This window comes from Struthio camelus, chromosome 1, assembly GCF_040807025.1.
Source record: "Struthio camelus isolate bStrCam1 chromosome 1, bStrCam1.hap1, whole genome shotgun sequence".
NCBI lineage: Eukaryota > Metazoa > Chordata > Aves > Struthioniformes > Struthionidae > Struthio > Struthio camelus.
In genome coordinates this window covers 206,088,721-206,113,558 of record NC_090942.1, presented here as the reverse complement: position 1 = coordinate 206,113,558, position 24,838 = coordinate 206,088,721, and the positions used below count along the sequence as shown (strand labels likewise).

The 24,838-nt window shown below is 43.8% G+C and overlaps 2 protein-coding genes across 2 annotated transcripts in view; one reads left to right on the top strand and one right to left on the bottom strand.

Moving 5' to 3' along the window:
- LOC104149925 (vitelline membrane outer layer protein 1) overlaps positions 1-7,841 on the bottom strand; it is a 59,209-nt gene extending 51,368 nt beyond the window's left edge. Inside the window, exons 1-2 of the mRNA XM_068930347.1 lie at positions 7,733-7,841; positions 1,536-1,623 (exon numbers count right to left, since the gene is read on the bottom strand). Of these exons, the coding sequence (XP_068786448.1) occupies positions 1,536-1,544 (9 nt within the window). The 5' untranslated portion in view covers positions 1,545-1,623; positions 7,733-7,841. The remainder of the gene's footprint in view (positions 1-1,535; positions 1,624-7,732) is intronic.
- Positions 7,842-9,678: 1,837 nt separating this feature from the next.
- LOC104149924 (vitelline membrane outer layer protein 1) lies at positions 9,679-11,523 on the top strand. Its single transcript, XM_009683823.2, has 3 exons — positions 9,679-9,868; positions 10,500-10,603; positions 11,170-11,523. The coding sequence occupies exons 1-3, from the start codon at positions 9,698-9,700 to the stop codon at positions 11,462-11,464; spliced, it is 570 nt and encodes a 189-aa protein (XP_009682118.1). The 5' UTR covers positions 9,679-9,697; the 3' UTR covers positions 11,465-11,523.
- The last annotated feature ends 13,315 nt before the right edge of the window (positions 11,524-24,838 follow it).

The following is a 24,838-nucleotide window of genomic DNA, read 5'->3' as shown; positions in this document are numbered from 1 at the left end:
GCTTAAGTCTCCTCAGCAGCGTAGCAAAACACAATTAATCTAGTGTGCTATTTTTGCTGGTGCCAGGGGAAACGGATGCTTGGAAGCAGTGACTAGGGCCACCTTTCTCCTCCTTCAAGTAATAGTCACTTCCCCCACACCCTGCTGCTGGAAAAGAGGTGGAAATATAGGACAAGCTTGGCAAGAGCAGTTCTTCAGTTGCTACCAGAGCAGACAGGGAAAGCGTCAGTGATGGTGGCGAAAAGGTCTTGCCGCAGCAATAGCCACCATCCAGCAATCCCACTCTTCCCTCTTCAACAGTCACAGTGTTCCCCAGTACGATATCTGGCACAGGCAAGATAGGCTGGAACCACAGTCATTCTGTCCATCATGGCTCTCAGTAACAATTTATCTGCCTATGCCTGACACCAGTCACGCAACAATTTCAGTGTAGGCAGTTGTGGATGTCCAGCTATCCTACAAATATCCAGAGTAATAACAGACCCCTTGTTCTCTCCCCTTCAAGGCCTGAAGAAAATCTTCCCCTATAGCTCTGTGCGTGTGGAGCCGCCTGACAAAACATACAAGAAACTCTTTGCAGTCAGTGGCAGGGGAAGGATCTGAGAAACTCCAGGAGGCTCATTATTACTTGGCACTTGTCTGACATGGTCCTAACATGAAAATACACAGCTTCTTTACAGGAGAGCAGTGGCAATCAGTGAGCTAGTCTGATGCTAATTAATGCTTCAGAAATAACTGCCATCTCCTGTTTCCCAGGATCTGCTAGTCTCATGAGTGAAGGAGACGCTAGCTCCCCAGGTAAAGGAGAAGAGACAATCCATCCATGGCCATGCTTGCTTCCTGCACTTCCATATCATATTTTCACTGCTGCTCACCATCTAGGGCCAGGAGAAGAGGGCAGCTTTCCAGTCCCACATGAGTGTCGCACAAGAGCGAACATTTTCCATGATGCATAAGCAGTGAAAGACCTGCTCCATCACTTAGAGAATTACTCCAGGCCTTAGAACAGCAGGGAAATTCAGGCTGAGTAAAGCACTGGTTCTGTTCTTTTTCCTCTGCTCTCTGTCTGATCCAAAATACACTTTCACCTCCCATCCCTACCTTAGAAAAGAGCTGGATACCAATCTGAAAGGGTGTTTCCTAATTCCAACCCAAATCAGGCCTTTGCTGGAGCTTTGGCAGGCTCATGTGTGCTTACTCAGCTCAGAGAGGAATGTGGTAGGTAGAGGGAAGCGTGGAGTAACCCTAGAAAACTGGCTCTATGATATTTCTCGGATGTCAGTGCCAGGCAGGATTTGTTTTCTTGTTTATTTTCTTCACCGGTGCTTGGCGAATATTTGCCCCTTGATAGGCTCACGCTATTGGGAGGTAAAAGGCTCCCAAAGCAACAGAAATTTGATGCCCAGTAGTTTCTTACCTGCGACCTTAATCCCCCTTGTGTTAACAAAGGTTCAAAATTATTTACTACCTTATTCTATTTGCCAGTTCTAGAGGAGAAATTCAGTACAAATGTGTATATGGTCCTACTTACTTACATTCTCCATGAACAATTTGTGTAAACAGTTAGACCCCAGCTTGTCCAGCTGGCCTTGCTCTCATTCTCAGTTTTTTCCCAACATTGCCCTGCAAATACAAAGAAAATAATCACATTATAATGATGCTTTTAGCAGCAGCCTTCACTGATTTGCTGGTGTGAAGCTCCAATAAACAACAGTCATGTACCATTTCACACCCTGCTGCTCACTGCACCTGATGGAGGCTTTGCTCTCTTGGAGCAAAACTATCCCAGGGTCTGGGTAGGCATTCAGGCAAGGCCCAAGGGAAAAGCTGCTCAGAGGCATTGCCCGCTCAGCTAGCTTGCAGAGAAATGTAATATTATTGCCAGTGGCTAAGAGGGAGAAGTTACATCCTCCTCCCAGTTCAGTTCATTCACCCCCACCGCAGTCTCAGCGAAGAGTCTCTCAGAGCAAAACCATGTCTTGTCCCAGTGTCCTCAGCAGTGAGGACTGAAAGGAGATCAGGACCTGGGAGCAGAGCCATGACTGTGATAACTGCACTCCCTGGCAAGGGCTGTTCCCTTATGTTGTTCCCATCACGGTCCCTATCGATGCCAAGCTCGGCTGTGTGCCTAGCGAATCTCCAGAGGACAAAGTAGCTCTTGGTCACCCTGCCCCTGGTCACCAGCTGAAGGTCGGGGCGAGCTCTTCCTTTCAAGCCACTTGATTTGTGCAGAGATTCAGCCAGAGCAAACAGGGCTGGAAAGGTGTTGGGAGGTCTTCTAATCTATTCCTGCTGCAAGGCAGTCATTGCACGCAAACTACTCCTGACTCATGTCTGTTCAAACTTTGTTTAAAATCCTCCAGGAACTGAGATGTCCCAACCTCCCTAGACTTAACTGTTCATATAAAGCATAGCCTAATATCCAATCTCAGTCTGCCTGGTGTAACGCCAGGCTGTTACTTTTTGCAATTCCCTTCCTTTTTGCAGCAATATTCTGTATAGTTGCAGGCTCTTATCCTGCTGCCTCTCCCAGGAGCAGTGAGCACGTCAGTAACGCCAGGCATGGGGCCTTGGCTGTCCTCTCATTCCTTACAGACCCCAGGTGACACCACTCCTATCGTACGATGATTTTTAGCCCCTCAAGCAATACCTTTCCAAGGTTAGATCTCCACCTTGAATTTGGGGTTCCCATACAGCCACCTGACAACTCCCACTCTGACTCTCCTTACAGTCCACTGCGGCCCCAGCTGTGCTCTGTGCAGCCCGGAGGCAGCCCAGTGAGGAAAGAGACAGGAAAACCTGTGATATGTTTTTCTGCCTGTGGTGCTCTCTGTGTTGCCCTTACACGTCCACCCGCGGCAGCACCAGCAGCAGACCCCTCACTGAACTGCTCTTCCCATGACTCCCTTTTCCCAGTCATCGCTGCTCTCAATTACACAGTCCCAGCTCTCACGCTCACTCCTCGCAGGTCATGTTTTTCAGACTGCTAACAATTTTTGTTGTTTTCCATTGGATTCTGTCCAACTGGGCCACATCCTTCTGGAAGTTCAGTGCTGAACTGAACAGAGCACTCCTGCTTGGGACTTACACATGCTGAAAAGAAAAATCACTCCATTTGTCTTACAGGCTACAATTTGGCTCATATATCTCACTATGGAGACGGCATGACAACGCTGACTCGTGCTTAGCCTTTGATCCATTAGGACCCCCAGATCCTTCTCTGCAGTGTGATGTTAAGGCAGGCATTTTTCCTCATGCAGCTGCTTATTTTTGTGTAAGGTGGGAGCTTGCGCTTGTCCCTGTAGAACTGCATCCTATTTTTCTCAAACTATTTCTCCAGTTTGACAAGACCATTTGTCAGGCTCAAGCTGTGTCCTCCAAAGCACTTGCAGCCTCTTCCAGCTTGCTGTGGTCTGCAAATTTAATAAGCTTATTATTTATTTTATAGACAACCATTAACAATGACCTGAACCGACATTTCCCTGTTACTGACTCTCTCTGCAGAAGCCGCCTTGTTCATTCTTCACGAAGCTTTTCTGTGGAAATTGGATTTGGTCAAGGCAAAAGGATTCATGATGAGAACAGAATATAAAAGGCCTAATAAGAAACAAGACAAGACAAGAAATATGAGGAAATGAAGCTAAACTTAGCTTCTTATTAGCAGTTTCCCATCTGAGAACAAAAAATACATAATGCATGTCATCTTCGTCTTAGAGGTCCTGGCCAGTGGCAAATTAGAAGCATGCATCCTTATCCCATGCGCATGCCATATAGCCACTGAGCCAAGACCACCTTCCCTATGCCCACATGTCCAGGAAAGGAGCTGAAAGATGGAAGAGGTCGGTGCATGCTGTTCTGCAATTTGGGGGACACACTGGCTGCAGCTGGGGCACAGAATTACTGTCAGGAAGGCTGGGGGGCCCAGATGAAAGGGGAAGACCTCGACAGTCAGTCAGAAAGAGCTATCAGCCCTACAAATGGGACTGTGACAAGAGATGAGCTCTCTGCCTGCAACAACTTTGGTCAGCTGAGGGCCTATTTTACACTCAATCTAACATCCAGTTCTCATTCACTGGACCTTCAGCAGCTGCCCAGCCGTCCAAGCTCATTCTCAAGAAATATAGCCAGTCTTCCTACCTCTTGCTGTTGTACCGAACAGTGGCTCCCCTCACCCTGACAGCTACTCTCAGAGGACACAGCAGGAGACAACAGCCGTGGTTATAAATGCTGAGTTGCACTGTGCTGCTGAAGTTTAAATTCCCACCTTTTCCCGAGGCTGGGAGCTACCCTGCAACTTCTCTTTTAGTAGGCTCAGCACAAATGCTCTTCACATAACTCTCTACTCTACTGGCCTGCTCTTCTCCCATTGCATTCAGGACACCAGAGCTCAACAGCTCAGCCCCATCCGCTGCGTCCCATGGAGGCTTGCAGGTTTTTACGCACTTTCCTCCTGAAGATATACCTAGGGCTTTGCACTGACGATAAAAAGCTTTTCTTTTTGTAATCTTTCTGCCATTGCACTTTCAACACCCAGTCTCACAAGGAAAATTCCTTTGTAGTCAAGGGGTTTTTTTTTATTATTTTCTTTCTTTCTTCTCCTTGGTTAGCAATCAGCAAACAGGCTTAAAGAACACCTGGAACTCAGATTTGAGACTGAAAGGATTTTTTTGTAGAAGAATATAGAGACTTGCAGCCAGTATTTACAGCGGATTAACTCTTCAAATGCCCAAAGGTCCCAGACAACACAAACAATATCAGAAGGAGATGTAAAGGAAGTGCTCAAAAGGATAAATCTCTGTGGCTTGGGAAAGTGATGCTTCAGGGAGGGGATGAGATAGTGTCTGTAAAAGCTTATAAATTGATGGAAAATAGAAAAGGCACTCAGCACGTAAGGAAGAGATTAAGTCTGGAAGGAAATTTACTTAGAACTCACTGTTAGGACAAGCTTAGAGGAGAGTTTTGCCCTCAAAGTTATTGCAGTAACACTGTGATATATCTAGTTTTATAGCAGTTGATTTGCAGACTTCTCAGTAGCTGCAGCTGTTTTGCAGAAGCAGAGAACAATTCAGCTTAGAGGAGCCTCTACATGACATTTGGTCCAACCCCCCTGCTCAAAGCAGAGCCAACTTCAAAGTAAGATCAAGTTGCTCAGGGCAAGTTTTGAATATCTCCAAGGGTTTTTTTTTTTTTCCACAGGAAAAATTCTTATACTAAATTCAGTTATTTTCATTCTTCAAAGTGAACATTGTCCCAGGATAGCTATGACTTTGCTTGGTATGAAATAACAGCAAAACTCTGCTAGTCAGTTAGGGCCCAGGGCTCACCACCTGCAAGGCATTTCTTAGCACAAGGTTTCACACATGAGGAGAAGCCCTTAGTTCTCAGCCCATTTCGGTGCCCTCTGGCTCCTGCCCCTCGCTTCAGATCTGCTTCCCTAGGAAACCCACCCGACAGCGCTCCGCAGGGGCTGGGGGCAGCATCGGTCCCTCACTCCCCTCCCCAGCTGCAGCCGGAGTTTTCAATCCTCAATCAGACGGAAAAAAGTTGGCCAAAAAGCAGGCAAATCCATGGGAAAGGTGCTGACTGTCCTCCCCCTTCCTCGGGCAACAGCTGTAATTTGTGTGATAACTCTCCTGAGTGAGCATCTTCTGTGGGGTTTTACTTCTTAAAAAAAAAAAAAAATTGAGTAATCTAATAAAATGTAGTAGTAGTGTTGCTTTGGGGAGCACTTACGGCAGCTGGATGCCTTCGCTGTTCATTTGCCATCTCAGGGCTGGAGCAGTGTTGCCAGTCTCTGCAGTGTGCTGCACAGAAAGCGCTGCCACCAAGCCCCCAGGATCTCCTCTCCCCTGCTCACAGCCATACCATTAACACAGGCACTTCCAGGGGGTCTTTCTCTATCTTTCTGCCTAAAGGCTGTGAGCAAAGGAAATCTTAGAGCTTGCACACTGACTGACAGCTGGAGTGGTCTAGAGGTTATGGCAATGGAAGTAGCTGCATTCAACTTAAACAGTAAGGTAAGGGAGGTTGTGATAAACAACAAAAGCTAAAGCTGTGGACAAATGAAGAAAATACACTTAACTTACACAGTGGCAGATTACATATAGAAACATGGCAGTTCAAAACTGGAGTTTGAGGAACAAATGGCAATGGAAATTAACACTAATAATCTCTCTTCACATCAAGATCAAGGAGACCTGTCAGAGAATCTGCAGGACCATCTGTAGGATGGTATACAAGAGGGTATTCAGGTAGTTCCAGCCATTCTTTTGGGGGGTTTCCTACTCTCATTATCTCTAATGCTGCAGATCACAGCTCCAGCCCAGTCTCAGAGGTGCCATGCCCTGATGTCAGGTTTGGCTGCAAACGCAGACACCTCCCATGCACCACCTGAGAGAAATGGGGCTATGCTGGGCAACAGAGACTAGGAACTGCCCGCTGGGTGCCCAGGGAAGGACGGGAGAGGGGACACCACCACGGTGTTGTATCCCATCAGTGTAAGCAGACTTTGAAGGGAAGAGTTATTCCCATCCTCACCCCACCTGGGACCAGCAAGGCTGGAGCAAGAGGAAGTGACTCTGAGCCCTTCAGGGAGTGGATCCTTGCACAATATTCAGAGTATTTGCACAGTGTTTAAGTGTGTATATATATGCATATAGACACACATATATAAATATATATGTACAATATATATAACATCAAAGCCAAGCAGAAACATAATATTTAAATTCTTTTCAGACAAATTCCCCAAGACTATCTCAGGGGGTGATGGCAAGGAGGGAATGTATGAGGTAAAGAGTAGGAGGATACCAGACTCCTCATTGAAAAATTCAAACTCCAGTTTTCAAGTCTAATACAATGAATAATCCTCTTATCTTTGGTTTGTAACTTGGTACTTTCCCTACCTCACTGGGGTAATGAGGATTGATGAAAAAGAAAAACAAGCAGGGGGTGAAGAAAAAGAGTCTGCCCAGCTGAGAAAATATTCATTAACAGGGGTGTGGGAGTGCATCAGTGGATACTCAAGGAAGTTCACTGTATGAGCAGATTTATCCAAATAACACCATGGCATTGTTCTCCTTCCCCCAGGCAGGCATCTGAAATGAGTAGCTTCCTCCCTGCCTTCACTCCCGTGTAAGGGGCACATGCCTCAGCCTCTGGTACTTTCACAGATGGAGTTTGCCAAAGGAGCAGTTTCCAAAAGTGGATCCCTTAGCAAAGTGACTCCTTGATAAGACCAGCTGCATGCACGGCAGGGAGGCAAAGCAGCATTCCTGCTTCTGACATGCTGTCCAACAGTGGAGATATCAGGAACTTCTAAGCAGAGGTCACATATTCTCTGAGAGTGTCAGCTCCCCTTGGAGTGGGCTAAGACAAATCCAGAAGGGGATGAAGACGTCAGTGAAGAAGGAGGCAAAATTTGCAAAGATGTTGTGTCAGAACTTGGCCTGAGATTTCCACTTCACTGAGGAAGCCATGTTGTCTTGAGCACCTGAACCCTGTGTCTCCTATCCCCAGGGAATATCCATAGCAATAATATACCACAAGCGGGAGGGATGCTCTCTTCCCAGCTAAGTCGCATTATCCACCACTTCAGAACCTATCTGCTGATGCCCCAAGGAGGACATATTTGGGGCTTTCCCTCTCTGTTCCCAAACAGGAGTTGTAGTGACCTCCTTTCTGCCTCAGTGTTTCAGGTCTCAAAGCTCATGAATGCTGCTGGCTAACCCACCTCTTAGCAGCATTTCCCTTCTGCAGCCTCTGTTCCAGTCCTTGCCATATTCACACCGCAGGGAGGGTTTCCAGTAGAAAGTGGATACGACTCAAGAAGGAGGTTCATCACTCCGGAAGGGTTAAAAATTAATGAGCAGCAAGAAGGGGAAGCATACAACTAAAGTTAGTTCCTTGTTTGTTTTCCAGCTTCCTGCTCTGAAGTCAAAAAAAAAAAAAACTGCTTTCTTCAATAGTTAGAGTTAATTATTAGTATGAATTGTTTGCACTTCTTCCTGCTAGAATATCACAGAATCACTGACCCGGTGTCACTCCCTTATGCCTGGGAAGGAGGCAGCTGAAGGGAAGTAAGAATAAATCAGCAAAGATACTGAGCAGAATTGCACTGCTCCTGTCTGAGGTGACCACACTGCCACAGGCTCAGACTGACTAACAGAGGGGAAATGCAGAGAGCTGGGTAAAAGCGAAAGACAAAGAAAACAGTCCCTGCCAATAAGAGGGACTTGAAAGGAGCAAGATTCAGTTCTGGGATTATGATTGCAAACTGTAAAACGTTTCTCCTTTTTTGGCTTTGGTCATGTCAAGGCCTTCTCCCCCACCTAGCTCCTCTTTACCTCTTCTCCTTAGGATCCTTTTCTCAGTCCTAATTCTTCCACCATCACTTTACCTAAAAGCAGTAACTTTCTACATATCCCGAAAGCCTCACCATGCACCTTTCATGGCTAGTGTAAAGGACTGACCATATCACTGAATCACAGGTCATCATGGAGACCAGTTACATATGAAGTTCCTCAAGGTCTGTCCTGAGCCCTATCCTGTATAATAACTTTATCAATGATCTGGAGGATGCAGTAGAGTGCACACTCAGGTCTCTGGATGATGTCAAACTGGGGAGACCAGTTGATAACACTCAAGGACAGGGCAGCCATCCAGAGGGACCTGGACAGGCTAGATGAATCAGTTAGCAGGAACCTCGTGAAATTCAACAGGGATAAAAAACAAGCCCTGCCCTGGGGAGGAAGCACCCCTGCAACAATGCACCTGGGGTCTGGGTGCCTGGGGAGCAGCTCAGCAAAAAAGGCCCAGGGGTGTCCCAGTGGGCAGCGAGCTGGACATGAGCGAGTAGCGTGCCCTGGTAGCAAAGGCCAACAGCACCCTAGGCTGAATGAACAGGAGAAGAGTCAGAAATCAAGGAAAGTGATTATTCCCTTTTACTTATCACTCATTAGGCCATGTATGGAGCACTGCATATAGTTTTGGACCCCTCAGTATGAGAAGACATCAGTGAATGGAAGCAAGTTCAGTGAAGGGCCACCGAGATGGTTTGAGGCTGGAGCACTTGCCCTGTGAAGAGACATTTCCAGACTTTGCATAGTCACCTACACTCACGCACGTCTCAAAGCAAAATGCAGTGGTTGCCAGTGCAGACACTTTCCTTAACCCCAGCAGGAGAGAGAAGAGAGAGATAAAGTATGACAGAGGGAGAGATAGAAAGCAAGTGAGAACTTCTACAGAGCAAACATCCCTAAGACCCGTCTGCCTCCATTTTGCCTCAGCCCTGTTAGAGGTTTCCTTCCCAGCCAGTCCCTCGCTCTTCCTCCCACCTTGCTCTCTCACACGCTCTCCTCTCCACATTCCTAGAACCCTCAAAGCCCCAACACCCCCTCAGGGGACAGCCCCAGCTCTGCCCCCTTCACTTCCCGCACAACAACGACTTTCTATGAGCCCTGCAAGCCTCATCCAGCCAGTGCACATTGGTGGCAACCCTTCTGTTTCGCAAGGGTGGCCCCACCACTGAGTGATAGACAGTTAACAGGAGCAGTACATAGCAACAACCAGCAGAGCCCATGGGATTTGTTGACACTTCCCCAAGGACTCCCACCCACTTTCCTGACTCATAAATTCCCTCTGTGCCAGCCGTCAGCCCATCACCTCTATGCAGCAAGACATAGAGTGGATCCCCACTATGCATCCTCTCATCCCTGCCTTCCTCTTCCTGCTGGGATCCTGCTGCCTTCAAGACGTGGAGGCACGACAATATGCCTCCATCCTCACTGTGCCCAATGGAGGCCCCTGGGGTACTTGGGGGAAGCCACATTTTTGCCCCACAGGCTATGCTGCGGGATTTGAACTGAAGGTAAGGTTTCACTGCTTTTCCAAAGGGGAAAAAGAAAAAAAAAACCACCATGAAATTAGGTAATTTCATTCTAGTCTCAACAGGGCTGGTAGCAACACTTTGTCCCATTGCAGCAGCGTTTCCATTGTATCTCTATTGTTCATGCAGGCTTATCAGCAAGAAATCTCTAGTGTAGACTAGTTCTCCAGACTCCTTGCCAGTGAGTGATCTCTTACCAGGGGTGTCCATGAGATATGAATAGGCCTGGGATCTGTGCTCTACAGCACATTCCCAAAGGTCTGGGACAACTTCCACCTCTAACTACTCCAGCTCTTTTGGGTCAGTACACACAATGAGAGTGTGGGTATGCCCTCAGGGCAGCAGCCACCAAATGTTCCTCTGTGTCCAGAACTGCTGCTCCGCAGTTCTGAGAGAGCAGAGGTAGGCAACAGCAAAAAGGGGCTCACTAGAAAAGGCTATGGACCTGCCTTACAGCCCCTTCCCTCAGCAGTGCTAAGATCTATCTGGCTGCCTCTCACAGAGCTTTCCGACACTTCTCCCAGGGTTCATCTTATCTCTTCTTTTTAATGGAACAGGGATTTGGTGGCACTCATTCACTGGTGATGCTCACTGGTTTGTCCGCTCTTCTAAGGTGGAGCCTTACCAGGGATTCTGGATATTTGGTGACGATACAGCTCTGAATGGCATCCGCCTGGTCTGCACAGATGGCACAATCGTTGAGTCCTCGGTGGGGCCGTGAGTAGCATTTGCTTCCTCATGCTTCCATCAGGGCAGCAGCTTTGGTGAAACATCAAGGGAAACCAGTGCAATGGTTTTTCCATAACTATCCCAAAACCCTTGTGAAGGTGGTTCCCGCACCACACTTGCTCCCTCTAGCCACAAAGTGTGAATGTCTTAGGGTAAAGATCTTGTCCTAGAGAAGGGCATAGATCTTGAAAAGATCTTGAACCCAGGAAAGGGAATTGCAAATATACAGATCTTTAGCCTGTACTTTCTCTTTTTCCTCAGATGCCCACTTGGAGAAGGACATTGATGTTAAATAACAGGGACAAAGCAAGCAGTTGAACTCCCCAAGGAGTCCTGTAGCAACAGGGCAGTCCAGGCTTGCTAATAGCTGGGTATCTAGGGGGAAAGACAAAAATACCCAAGGGAAGTAGAGTGAAACAGGTGCTCTTAGAAATCTACTGTCCTTCTGTCGGTCCCCTGCCCTAGGACCACCAGGGTCCCAGTTGAGGTGCAGGTTGCTTTCAGGCGAGCAGAGGCTGAACACATATCAGGGAGGTGTTTTTCTTCTCTGGCAGGTGGGGAACCTGGACTAAGGCCCAGCTCTGCCCCAGCAACAAGATGGTTTCCTTCTCGCTGAGTACGGAACCACAGCAGTATCTGCATGACGACACCGCGGCCAACAACGTGATGTTCCTCTGTTCTGATGGAACACAGCTGGAGGGCCAGGGACTTTCAGGGGGTCACTTCGGCCCATGGAGCGACAGCTGCCACTCTAAAGGCATCTGTGGGCTCCAGACCAAGGTGGAAAGACCCCAGGGAAAGGGGGATGACACAGCTCTCAACGATGTGAAATTCTACTGCTGTGACTAAGTCTAAGCTCTCCACTCCAACATTTACAATGTGATCCACCATTAAACCTTGAATTTGTGCTTGCACAAGGGGCAGTGTGCAATTTTCTCAATCGAGTTCTGCCACGGGGTAGCGGGATGCAGGGGCTGCCGGACGCTGGGGGTTTCTTTCTGCCCCAGCCTGATGGATGCAATGTTACTGCAGCTCCCAGCTCCAGTCAGTATCGAGGCTTAGCGTGTAAGCCCAGTAGGTGCATGTGTGCACATAAGCATGTGCACACACGCACGCACGCATGCAAACACACACACACACACACACACACACACAGATACAACCCCTATAGTCAGCCACAGATGAAAAACAGACGCCTTTAGCAGCACCCATGTATACACATACACAGCACCCACACATCAACAGCACAGACGGCCCGATCCTGTTCCTCTTCAGCTGATCAGGATTCACGTGTGCTAGTGAAATATATACTCACTCACATAGAACTGATCTCCCCAGTAGCTGGCCTCAGCCACCCAGTCTGTCCAGCAGCTTGCATCAGCCCCTGATCTCCCCAGGTGCTGGCTCCTGGCCCCTCGAGCCCCTGAGGTTCACGGTCCTGCTGTAGTCACTGCTACTTGGCTGTCTTTCCCGGCTAACTGATGAGTCTGGTGTGAGGTTTGCTAGTGCTCTCATACACAGGCTCAGGCCAGAGTGCACCCACACAGAAAACAGAAAGAATGTTGTTGTTGTTGTTGTTATTACTCGTACTATTATTATTAAATAGTTATTATGGTTATTAGATAAGAATATTCAGTAAGCATATAGGGCAGGCTGCAGTGATCAAGTGCAGGGCTTGGTCAGGCAAACAGGCTGGTCAGCCAGCTGTTTACCCACAACTAGGCCCTTTTATCTCCTTTATTTTCTCACATTTGTTCCTCCCTAGTCCACCTTGATCCCTCCCTCTCCCTGCCTTTGATCTATCCCCTAAACACCCCATGATCAGTCATGATCATTCCCACAATCATTCCCATAATCCCCTTAAAACATCCCGTAATGAGTTCTAGGCAAACTGTGTGCCTCACCTCCAGCCTGCTTAGCCCAGCATCTCAGCATCACCTCCAGTTGCCTTGTCCAAAGGAAGTACCAAGATTCTTGAAGATTTTTATTTCCTGGGTTCCAGGAGTTAATTTGCAGAGAAGTTAGAAATCTACTGTCTTATAGGTACCTCTCCTGAACCCACCATCACCTCCTTCAGCACCAAGAACTCCTGCTCAGGTTTTCTCTGGAGTTCTTATTTTGTCCTACTTTCTTGTTTATTAGGCAAGATTATGCATACAAGGACTCTGACCAGGATAACAAGTATGGGACAGAAAATAGCTACAAACTTACACCTCGCAGGGTACTATGCAGGAACATTTTCTACTTTACAAGTTGTTTGGAGAATCTGTGCACGTTAGAGAGGGCCACAAGCTCAAGGAGGACTCAGGGTGGAAGGGAAGAAACTGGTAGGATGAGGTAAATTCCAGAGTGAATTGCAAAGATTTCAACAACAACCTTTCCTCAGTATCAAGACTATGGAGAGGAAGCAGAAATCTGAAGAAGACACAGGAGTGAGGGAGAACCTCCTTAACGCTATAAAGTTCACTGCTACTTTATACAGTCACATATTTGACATTTTTTTCTTTGGTATTCTCTTTGAAAGTAATTCCTCCTAAGGAAGATTGTGATTAGCCCTTAGTAGTACTTGTGATCACCAATTGCTATGCACACACTGAATATCTGCACATACGATCACGGCTAATTCAGTGTTGTGTTTGTTTAACCACTGCTGGGAGTCCAGACATTTCAGTGGTTTTCAAAGCATTAACAGTGTCAACATTTGCCTTTATACATCCAGATGGATGATCTGCCACTTTGCATGCAACCAAGGGAAGCCTCACAATAAGTATATTTGAAAGTACATTTAACCCTTTCCACTTGGCCTCTGAGAATAGGTTTTGCAGTTTCAAAAGCTTATGTTTTTATTATCCATTCAGTCAGTCAAGTACTTACCTTGTTCCAAAACTATATTCTTTAGCCCCAGAGAGCCCTTACTGCATTAACTCAGCTGAGCGCAACTGAAATCCAAGAGAGGACCGTTGTGTACATGAACTGGCGTTGATACTCCAGTCCAAGTCAGCTTGTTTCCTCTGAGAACATCTTTAATGAGGCATTTATTTATATTTTCTCTGAAGAAGAAATTTTTCATCTGATGTTATCTGATATTTTTCATTTTAGTAGGAAATTTCGTTTTGCTTCCACAAGTGTGTCTCTGGCCTGCAATAAAATCCGTACTGAGCACCAAGTAATTTTTCCATAAATCCAAAGGAGAGTACAAACAGCTACCTCCCTTTGACCTTTCCATGCTCCTTTTCAGAAATAAGCCCACTCTTTGAGTAACAAAAGAAAATTTCTTGTGTTGTGGTTCTGCAGGGTCATAACAGAGTGCTGCCTATGTCCATACAATTAGAAAGGAGGTTAATGAATTGCTAAAATGCATGTTTCCAGGGGGTAAAGCAGACAGAAAGCATATTTAACTGGGCTGAACAGTTTATTAACCGAGATTATAATAGATACTTTGCACCTTGTCGAGTGTCATTTAAGACGAATTGCAGTAATTTCTTAGCTCAGGAAAGTCCATTAGTCAAAAAAGGGCTGCACTCTCTGCAGATACAAATCAGTATCGTCCCTCATTACTTTTGGCCTGAATATTTTTTCTTTTTTTTTTCTTTTTTATTATTTAACCTTTTACAGCTTCCCTCCGATTTTTCCAGCCAAAAGTAGAGATCAACTTGAACCATGACTTCATATACATACTTTCTAGTGCTCATTGCTGTGTTTGAGATTTCCTTGTTTTGTCCAGCTTCACCACAATGTCTAAATGGATATTTCCATGGAGCGCAGATGTATCCCTTAAGCAGGTTGCAGAAGCTGATTGAGGAATAATCATTTATTAGATCACTTACGAAAGCTGCTATCCCATAGCAAAGGAGAGAGAAGGCACATATGGCACCCATGCCAGTTTGCCAATACATATGAATAGGTTCCTTCATACATCTATGAAGGCGACGATTGATCCCTTGCTGAAGTCTGGAGATGGCCTTGCTGGACACCATCTGCTAGTCATACTGCAGGCTCCCTGGTCTTTGGAAAGGTCAGCCCCAACATATTTCCCACCTGCAGAAAAGCCATTCCCCTTTCCTGTCAGAAGTCTCCCACAGAAGTTCAAAACTCCCGTATTTCTTGTAAGCCTGAAATCCTTCCCCCCAGTACAGTCAGTGGCCACAGCTTAATCGTGTTTAATGAAGCCACCTGTCTTTCTGTGTTGTCCCATCCCTGACAGCTCAGCAAACTCAACAGCGACAAGAGCATCACCCGTGATATCGGCAGATACCTGTAGTCAGACTGGATAACATAGCATCACCGTTAAATTGCCACTTTTTGCACACGTGTGGAGCTTTCATAACCATTTCAATAGCAAACATTTATTCAAACTTTACCAGGATATTTTAGCAATGGTGATCAGAGTTTCTCTGTCTCAGCTATGATGTCAATGTACTTCGTGGTATTTGGAGAGGAAGGTGTTTCTCTTCCCGCTATAGGAGATAAAAGATATTCTTTGAAAGCTTCCCAGGACCAAGCTGCAATGGTGATACTGTTGCAGAAGAGTCTTAGAGGGAAGAAAAAACCTAGACCTGGCATTCTTCTTCTCTCTGGCATGATTTCGATATACATTAGGAAGGTGGAGAGGGGGGGAATCTAGCAAGAAAACTGCTATTCACTGTGTAAACTATTCACTGTTTCTCACAATGGTTCCAAGCCTCAAATTTGTAGAAACATAATCTTGTTTTACAAAAACAAAATTCCAAGAAGGTGTTACAATTTTAATGCTGTGGTAAAATCTATGTCTTGATTGCGGTCGCAGTACATATTCCAGAGGTTCGTTATGCAGCTATTTTTTCCTGATGCATCACAAAGGCCTGTCAGGAAACAACTACTGTTTAAGCACCTGATTCCCCTTCTTCTCTAAATGTTGCTTGTCTTCTATAGATTGTCTAAATGTACCTCTGTCATCTGTAATACGGTAGTAGGCCTAAAAATTACTTAGTGTCATCTTGCATCTTCCACTTAGGTACAGAAGATGATTTAAACCTAAATTGACGCCTTTATTATATCTCTTTCTTTTTGTTATTTGTAGCACTCTCAGATATTGGCTCCAAAGAACTACAAGGGGGAGAAAGAGCGTAAAGCAGTTCTGACATTGGTGTTATTTTCTTGGGCTGGAAAAATCCCCCTACAGATTTCAGGTTTACAATTTCAGTATAATCTGTCATTAGCATTTGCTGTACTAATTAAGCAATCTATAGAAATTTCACATGCTGCAGTTCGGTAGGATCTGGTGGATCTGGTTTCCAGGCTAGACCGTCAAAAACCTACACAATGAAATAGCCCTGTTTTGGCATTACCCGCTCATTAATAGCTTGTGTTCCAAAGCTAAATAATAATTTAAAAAAAAATCATGGTCTAACAGGAAAGAAAGTCAGTACAAATTACCAGTATCTGTGTCACTAATGCAATCCTTGAGCAAGGCAGACAAGGTATCTTGTGCTGGTCTAGTAGGCAGTTACCAGCCAGCCAGGGTCTGCTCTCAGGTGCCCCGTGCTGGCATGCCTCTCTGGGTGCTACTGCTCCAGCACTGCTTTGGTCTTCTGTGTATTAATATGATATACCTGGAATCATTTCCTTTTCCTTACCTAGAACAACTTCCTATCAAATTGTAAGGTTTCTAATCCCAGTGCACTTACCATCTATCTTACTTTATAGTGTACTGCTAGGGCATGTTGTTTGTGTAAATGGACTTTGATTTATTTATGTCAGTTTTACATACATACTAAAAGATCCAGAACATATATTTATTTTGCTGTCCAATAAGCATGAAATCCCAAGTCATCTTACCGAGTAAAATTCTTATGAAAAACACCTATTTATCATTCACTTACATAAAACTATGCTATACTTCCAGCTTAAAACTCCTAGGACCACTTATACTAAACCTTTCTTGTAATGGTCATTTATGACCATTAGTTCACTATTTGTGTAAGAGCAGAAAGATGGCAAAGAGACAGCAGCACCTAAAACTGCTCTAGGTAATCAAGAAAGATTCCGCAGTTCGATAGGGAAGATTTCTGTCCTTCCTCTTCTATCTCTCTGTGCCTCTCTTTCTCTGGATTGTAAGCCGCTTAGGTAAACCACAATCTTCTTATGTGCATAGTGTGTCTAATGTAGGAGGGGAGGTCTTAAATGGAATCTCAAACTGCATCTAACACTTGTGGGGTTTCTGCTCTTGTCTTCCTCTCCATGACTTTTCAGAAGACATGACACGGCTGTTTTTGGCAAGGCATCTTCATGTCCACTCCAACAGCTCTGATGAGAAGAGATATTATGTCTCAGAAGAGCTTATCTTTTACTAAGGCTATAAACTACATAAAACTGAGACCTTTTTTAACTCTTGGATAATTTTTCTAACCAACATCCTGAATGTTGAACTTCAGGTTGATGTAATTTTCAGTGAGTGAGTTAGACATACCTAGAAAATACAAGATTTATACGGGGAGTGACCACAAAATGGCTACAGACTAGCCATTATGGAATCATATGCCTCCAGCAATCTTTTTCACTAACAGGAAGTAATAAAATTTACTAAGAAGCTAAAAGAATCTGAGTCATTCCTTTGCACACGAAAGATAAACTATGTCAGGGATCAAAAAGGTGCTGAGGCTTCTTAACATAAAAATGTAATTGATAGATTAACACAAGTCCTTGTTAGGTGATTTTGCCCTGAACAGCACAGAAAAAATAACGTGAGGGCACGTGTGATGTCTATTGACTTGCCAGGAAATCCTTATTGCTAGGATGCAGCCTATGAGTCAGGCAACTCATACTCTATTGGAAAAAAGGCTGGTAGAAAAGAGAATCTCCAGTTCCTAGGGTGGAACGCACAGGAGTCAGTTACTTCTTTCTGCAGTCTCTGCTTAACTGTTTAAGGAAACTCCTCGCAGTCCAGTTTCACAAAGCATGATTGTCCATATGAAGATTAAAAAAAGAAAGTGAGATCTGATCTTCTTTTCGAAAATCATATTAAAAGAAGATAGAGCATATCCTGTGCCAGGGAAAGGCAGACTTTGTTGTACCTAACCATACTGTTTAAAACACTAATTAATCGAAAAAAGGTATTTCAGAGCCACTATGATCTACAAATCCAGATTAATTAGGATAACACTTTAATTAGTCAGTGGTAAGATGTGCCACCTTTGGAACTAAGCACATCAACTACACCAAACATAACGTTTCCTGTTGGCTGTACTAAGGCAGCAAGTACACTGATGCAGCTGTAATTCTCTCTGCGAAGCTTAAAGCCATCTTACAGTTAGGCAGAATATCTCCTGGACCCAGAGACACACCCTGAATGAATGCAGGAGAGAAGACTCTGCAGAAGCATAACTCACCTCCACTTAAGAAGAAATGACTCAGACCTATTCATCACTCTTTCTAGTGGTTCCTACCCTTTGTGCTCCACAGGGGTGAAACAAAGCGGGGAAAGTGTTAGTTCTCAGCATCTTTTCTCAATGGCTCTTCCAACTTCCTCCTCTTCTTCTCCTCCTCAGACACCATTTTTGCTCTTTATCTGACCATCCTCAGCAGGTCAGCCCGTGTATTTTCAAGGCTGCCAGAGCTGCTCTATCTCTCCCTCTGATCAGCTTTCCCAGCACTACTGCTAGAGCAGCTTCACCTTTTGTGCCATGACTCTCTTTAGGGCACTGCTGGAATTAGCTTCTCCTCTCGTTGGCAGGATCTTGTACCACAGAAGCAGCATTATGACCAAAAACTTTAATCTTGGCTTTGCCACAAGTAGGAGCACGTGTTAGACTGTAACCAGGGACAAGTCAGAAAAATGAGGTTATTTCATTAGCAAATTTCATCTGAAGACTCGCCATCACTAGGCTGGATAATTTTAAAGATTCCTTCTAGCTTCCAACTTATTTGGAGTAAAATAACATTATTTTCAAGAAGCTGGATCCCTCAGCACTGTGAGAAGCACATGATGATGGAATATATACCTGGAAGTGATCTTTTGTGTTATGTAGCTCTCTACGACAACAAACATTACCTAGCTCTATCTTAAAACTTGAAGTTTTATAATGTAATTATTTCTCCTGCTTAGCACATTCAGCAGTTTCTTCTGATTTTTCCACCCATTTTCTCATCTGCTATGAATCAGCAGCTACTGGAGCTGTGGATGGCTAAGATTTCCACCACTGGAAACCCTGAGGGACGTTTCACCCACAGCCTAATCCTATGCCTGGACCTAAACATGCCATGGAACAGAGTCACTATGAAAGTGATGCCTGTGAGATCCGCTGTCATAAATTTAAGACAGCCACATAGGAGGTTTATAATTAAGGCATAAGTAGAGGCAATGAGTCATTACATTCAGTGCTGTGGGAGTTTCAGGAAAAGATATTTTCTGGAACTCATGGGAATAACACTTGACCTTTGACATGACTAGTTTTTTTTTTTTTCCTTTTATTGTTAGCAGATGTCAAGGGAAGCGGGATACCATATGGCTTAGTGTTTTAAAAGAGTCAGTCAACTATAAAGCAGCGTTCAAATATCTCAGATATACGTAAGATTCTCAGATTACCTCAGCCTTACTAAATAGATTTAGCATCGGTTATTATGATCTTTCACTTAATAGGATCCCATCAGTAACAGAAGGATTGAGTTTGCTTGGCTCAATGGCTTGAATGATCTGGAGAAAATCACAGGGACAGCCAGCTGTGGGACTGGAGATTTAGTCTCTGCTGTTCTCTGAGTCAATAGTCTTGGATGATTCACCTAACCTAAGTTTAGCCATCTAGAAGTCAGTCAGTAGGGCACCCTGCAGTTCATGAAGAAAGGTGTTACTTCCTGAGGGCTAATTCTCCAGCTAATCTTGGTAGCTCTCAGGATGGATTGAATCACCCCGTTAAGGATGCTACCAGAGGTGCCAAATCCAGCACTGTTACAGCCCCTAATCCTGCCTTTGAGCTGGAAGGGGAGTACATACCCCCCAAAAGGAGAATCCCAGCACTTACTTGGGCAACATACCTTCTCACCCCATTGCAGGGGAACACAGGCTCTTGCAGGTGTCTTGGTTCACAGGGCAATTAAATTCTTACTATATACAGTTAGAAGAAATCCAGTTCATTTTATCAAAGTCTGCCACACTGAGCAAAAAAGCTACAAAAGGAAAGCAAAGGCATTCATTGCTTGCAGTACCTAAAAATATCACGTTTCTCCTCACTGTCAGCTCGATTCTTCCTCAGGGTTACACAGCTGCTCCTGCTGCTGGATAACCTGTCACAGCACCTCCCTTGACAAGATGCTGCTTCTTGGAAAGTCAACCTTTTGATTGGGGAGCAACCAGATGACCTTTGAGAAATTCATAGCTGTTCTTGAATTTTTTTTAAATATATCCCAAAGAGATCCATAGGGTCTCACTAATTCAAGAGACCTCATCACACAGAAGTTTTGGCATGAGTTTTCTGGTGCATGAGGCAATAATAAGATACTCTTTAGCTTATGCAAGATAAGAGCTTTTTGTTGAGTCACTCTGAAGTACCACATACCCCACCTTCGCCTATGCATTCTCTTGAGAAGTTAATTGCATTTTAGTCATAATCTTGCAAGATAAGCTTGTGTAGACTACACATTAGAAGAGCTGTCTGGATTTGAGCAGCAGTCTAGGATTTACTTGACATACTAAATAGAGAATATGCCCAACACTTGAATACATACATTGTTATTGTTATACTAAGCTATTTTATCATGAGATCTTTTCTCACATTCTTCTCCTCCACTTTTTTTTTGAACTAAGCTGTAATATGAATTTCAGTAAAGGGTGCCTGCACCTTTTCTCTTTTCATTTCTCTGTGTTTATAACTCTGCTGTGTTCTTTAATCAACAATTTCCTTTCTGCCAAAATTACCTCCTTGCTGTTTTTCGCAATTTCAGGGTTTCAGTGCTAAGGCTTTACAAATCCCATATCCTAAACCTAATATCCACATGATATTTAATGGCATCATAGGAATCAGCTGGATCCTAGCACTACATGACACCAAATATTATAAGAGATGGATTGAACAGTGGGATGTACCACCATTTCCAGAGTTTCATTGTTCTCGTAGGTTGCTTATGGAAACATCATGCAGGAGTTACAGAATCATTAAAAATTCACCTATACTATGTATCATACCTGCTGCTTTCACTTTAGGCCCCTCAAAGAATAATAGATTTGAGAAACTTTCAAAATGCATGCTGTTTTTTTTTCCTTATCTGTGTATCATCCCTTAAATGTTTACACTTTCCAGTTTCAAACTAAGGGTTAGCAGAGTGTAAGTCCTTGGGTCTGCTTTTTGAAAAATGTTTTCCTTCTACAAGTCCCCTGGGATGTTGCCCAGCTCCCACGACTTCTGAAATATAAACACTAGTTTATATGAACATTTATCTTCAATTTTCAGGGGCAGGCCTCAGTTAAGTTCCCGTGCTTTTGGAAAGAAGTGCCCTTGGTTCTCCCCACAGTCCCCACCTCTCATTAGAACACAAAAGTATATTAATATATTAACAAATATTAAATATGTGAAACATGCTGAACATTTCCTACCCTTAAGATACAATTCAGCTAGTTATCTTAGAGCAAGCAAGTTTAATACTATTCTGAAGGCTGTTGCAAGATTCACATTAGAAAAGTTATATTCTATAGCATAACTCCTACCTAGGAGAAAAAAAGTTCATGAAGACAGTTTTCTGCATAAGAATACAGGCAGGATCCAGGTTTCCTGAATTTGACTTTCTACAGGTGTCTTCTTGTGAGCCAAATATCCAAACTCCCATTACAGTCCATGCAGAGATGGTCAGGACATTGCTTGGAGTCCACCAGCTCATCCGAAAGATGACACCTGCCCTCGGTCAGCTGAGCCATCCCCTGACTCCACTCACTGCACTGACTAGCTCTCCGTTGATTCTAACAGGAGTTTAGACACCTTCTACATGCTACATCAAAATCCTACTCCTAACGTAAAGGTGAGATATTTTCTACTCCTTATGTCTAATCACTGTGTAGTGAAAATCCTACACATTTTGCTACGTTTCTCCATGAAATGGCAGAATTAATTTCTAAGCAAATTCTGAAGGTTACAGAAGAAATAAAAGCTGTTTGGGTTACTTGCCAACAAGGGTAACACCCTCTCTGGTGGCTCCCTAAGAGCAGGAAAGGTAAATTGCCCTATGTAAAAACTGGACTCGAGAGGTATAGTGGGTATAACTGGTCTTGTTTAGAATACTTATGCAATCCAGAATTGCACAAAGGAGTCTCTATCAGAGGATGGTGATGGACATTTGAAAAGAAGCTCCTTTCTATGTTTGTGCAGTATACATACAAAAATGCAAGTAGTTCTGTGATTTGGTTTGGAACAAATACAGACAAGAATTGAGGTGTTCAAACATTCACCACATCTCATTGATGCCTGATCTGGAAAGAATATTTAAATTGTTTCAATACTGAAATAATTTCTCCTCTGAAAAGACTTGTCCCAACTAGAATAGCAAAGCTGTTTGAAGATGCAGTCAGAATGCCAGCTTGTGTTTTCTCATTCTCAAGGGGCATTTTTCTATGATTCTCAAAAGCTTGTCAGAAGTGATGAAAAAGTACTGTAGGACTCCTGTCTGCCTACAGTAGCTCTTAAATATAAAATAACTGTGATAGGAGATGAAGTTTTATTTATTTATTTATCATTCCCGCAGTGGTTGAGGACTGGGAAGAAAGGGAAAAGAAAGATTTCATAGCAATGCAGAGGTTTTCGAATGTATCCTTTTTGACACAGATGTGGGTTATCTGATTATAGGAAGAGGTCACACAGGTGACTTTCAGGATTTGACATTTTGCTTCTTTCTGTGATGAGTTAATCTACTTCCGGGAATTTGGGACTGAAAGGGCAGCATCACGGCCACAAGAGGGTGCAAAACAACCCAGTACACAGAGCAAGCTTTGTGCACTTCAGAACAACCTTTGTGCTGCACAAATCATCAAAGAGGATAATGAAAATTATATGCTTTTTCTTGGAAAGTAATACTTTATCTGAAAGAGCTTTTTCACAAATTCATTTTATTTGGACTGCAGAATAAAATAAAACTCACAGTACAAACACTGCAAGCTTTGCTCATCGAGCAAGGCAGCTTGTTAAGGAAGTGTGAGGATTCCATTGAGATAACCTAAAAAAAAAAAAAATAAAATCAATCTTGAAAAAAGGGAGTACATGTATGAAAAAGGTCTTCGACAAAGAGATTAAAGCTACCGGCCACAGGACCAGGCAATTCTACATATACTGTAACATTGTGATATACCTGAATGTTTCACAGTGAATATTTATTAGCTTTTGCTAAAGGTGCTTTCACGTCTCCCGAAAATACTCCATGCCATCCAGACCTTTTCTTACTGATGTTTCTGAGAGTGGCCCAGCTGATTTAGCTGCATGCAAGTTACCTAACATTTTGTTCTCCCTTTTCTTTCCCTACTCCCACTGTGACTAGTCTCTCCTTGGTAAACTTAATTGTATTATATATCTGGTCAAAACTAATCTTTTTTGCAAAGTTAGAAGAAAAAATCACTTCATCCTCTTTTGCAGCAGCAGTTATTAGCTGTCCTCCTTCCCTCAGTAATGACCCCATGCTTTGTTTGGTCTTCCTTTTAGTGTATATGTACCTTTCTCCTTGTCTTTTCTGATACTTACTAGTTAGAAACCACTTAGCATGTTAGCTCTTCTCATTATACCCCTAACACATTCCTGCTATTCCAGTTCATAGACCTCTAATTATTTTCGTATCTATAAACTGGAAGTGGAATATCATCCTTCCATTAAACACTGTACTGTTCTAACCATATCGGCATGGGAGGGACTGCACAATGTTAAGTGGCAACTCACAAGCTCTAATCATTGTATCCCCTTCCTCATTAGCAAAATGGGAGTGAAAAGTATGACTTTTCCCTTGGTCTTTGAGTCCTTTGGATAAATCCTGAACTCTTTTTGACATGGGAGGTCTAGTTATGTGATTAAGTAATAGGTAACAGGTAGCACAAGAGTAGATTTTGTTTGCAGGGTGCAAAAATAATGCAATATTTATGAACGCTAAATCACAGAATAATGTATTTTTTATGTTTGAGAAACAGTTTCAGAATATCGGTGCTAGTAACACTCCTTTCCCATTCTAATGAACAGAAAAATATATCAGACACCTATGATAGTATTCGTGGTTGCTAGAGAGAAGTATAGTCAACTTCTGGCCAACACAAGCAAAAAGCTCTGAGTAAATCTTCAACCCCAGAGAGAGCAGAGGTCTGTGCCCCAGCATGGCAGTAAGGAGGACTTTGCCCAGAAGGGTGACTGCCCGCTACCTTTACCTCAAGAGAGGTCTCACCAGCTTCAGAGGACTGGGGAGAGAACGAATCCCACCAGTGACTGTCTATGGGGATTGTGCATATAACCCCCTGTGAATCAGTGGGAGAATCAGATTTGATATCTCTAAATAAAATAAAACTGAATTAAATTATTTAATCAAAGAATTGAAAGCAACCAAAACTTTCTGCCAGGCATACTGTCAAACTGACAAAGTGACTCAGTAAGCAAAATAATTGGTCTGTAATATACTTAAAGATTTGGGCTGGTGTTTAGACTTGCTATTGAAGACTAAACCGAAATCACAGATTTAACACAAGGTTGTCAGAGCTGTAGTTTTAAACGGTCCCGCTGTCTGCCATAAAACAAGTAGGAGATCACTGCAAAAAATAATTGGCTGCTTTGTCACTAAACTAAGTCCTTGTTAGTAAATATCTTTAATAACTTTATCCAGATGTGGCACACACTCCATGAGAAGGTGAGAGTGATCACATTTTGATTATTCCCCAAGATGTGTCCTCTTGCATAACTCTCATCCTTTAAAGTCAGGGTAACAATAAATAGCTGCATGCACCCCACCTCAAATAAACACACACAGCCTCCAGCAGAACTGTCTATTAGGAAGGAAGAAAGCATAAGTCTCCATGAACCACCCAGGACCAGCAAGGGCCAGTCTACTTATCTGAGAGGAATTCAGATACAGCAATGCTGAGCGTGATATGAAGCAAGAAACTCTTTCTTGTTGGCACCCTCAAATTAACAAACATGCTGTGGGCAACCCATCTTATAGGAAAGACGTACAGTGAAACCTACATTGCTAGCAATACTTAATGGGTCAAAAAACACATTAATTAGATGTTGTACAAAGATG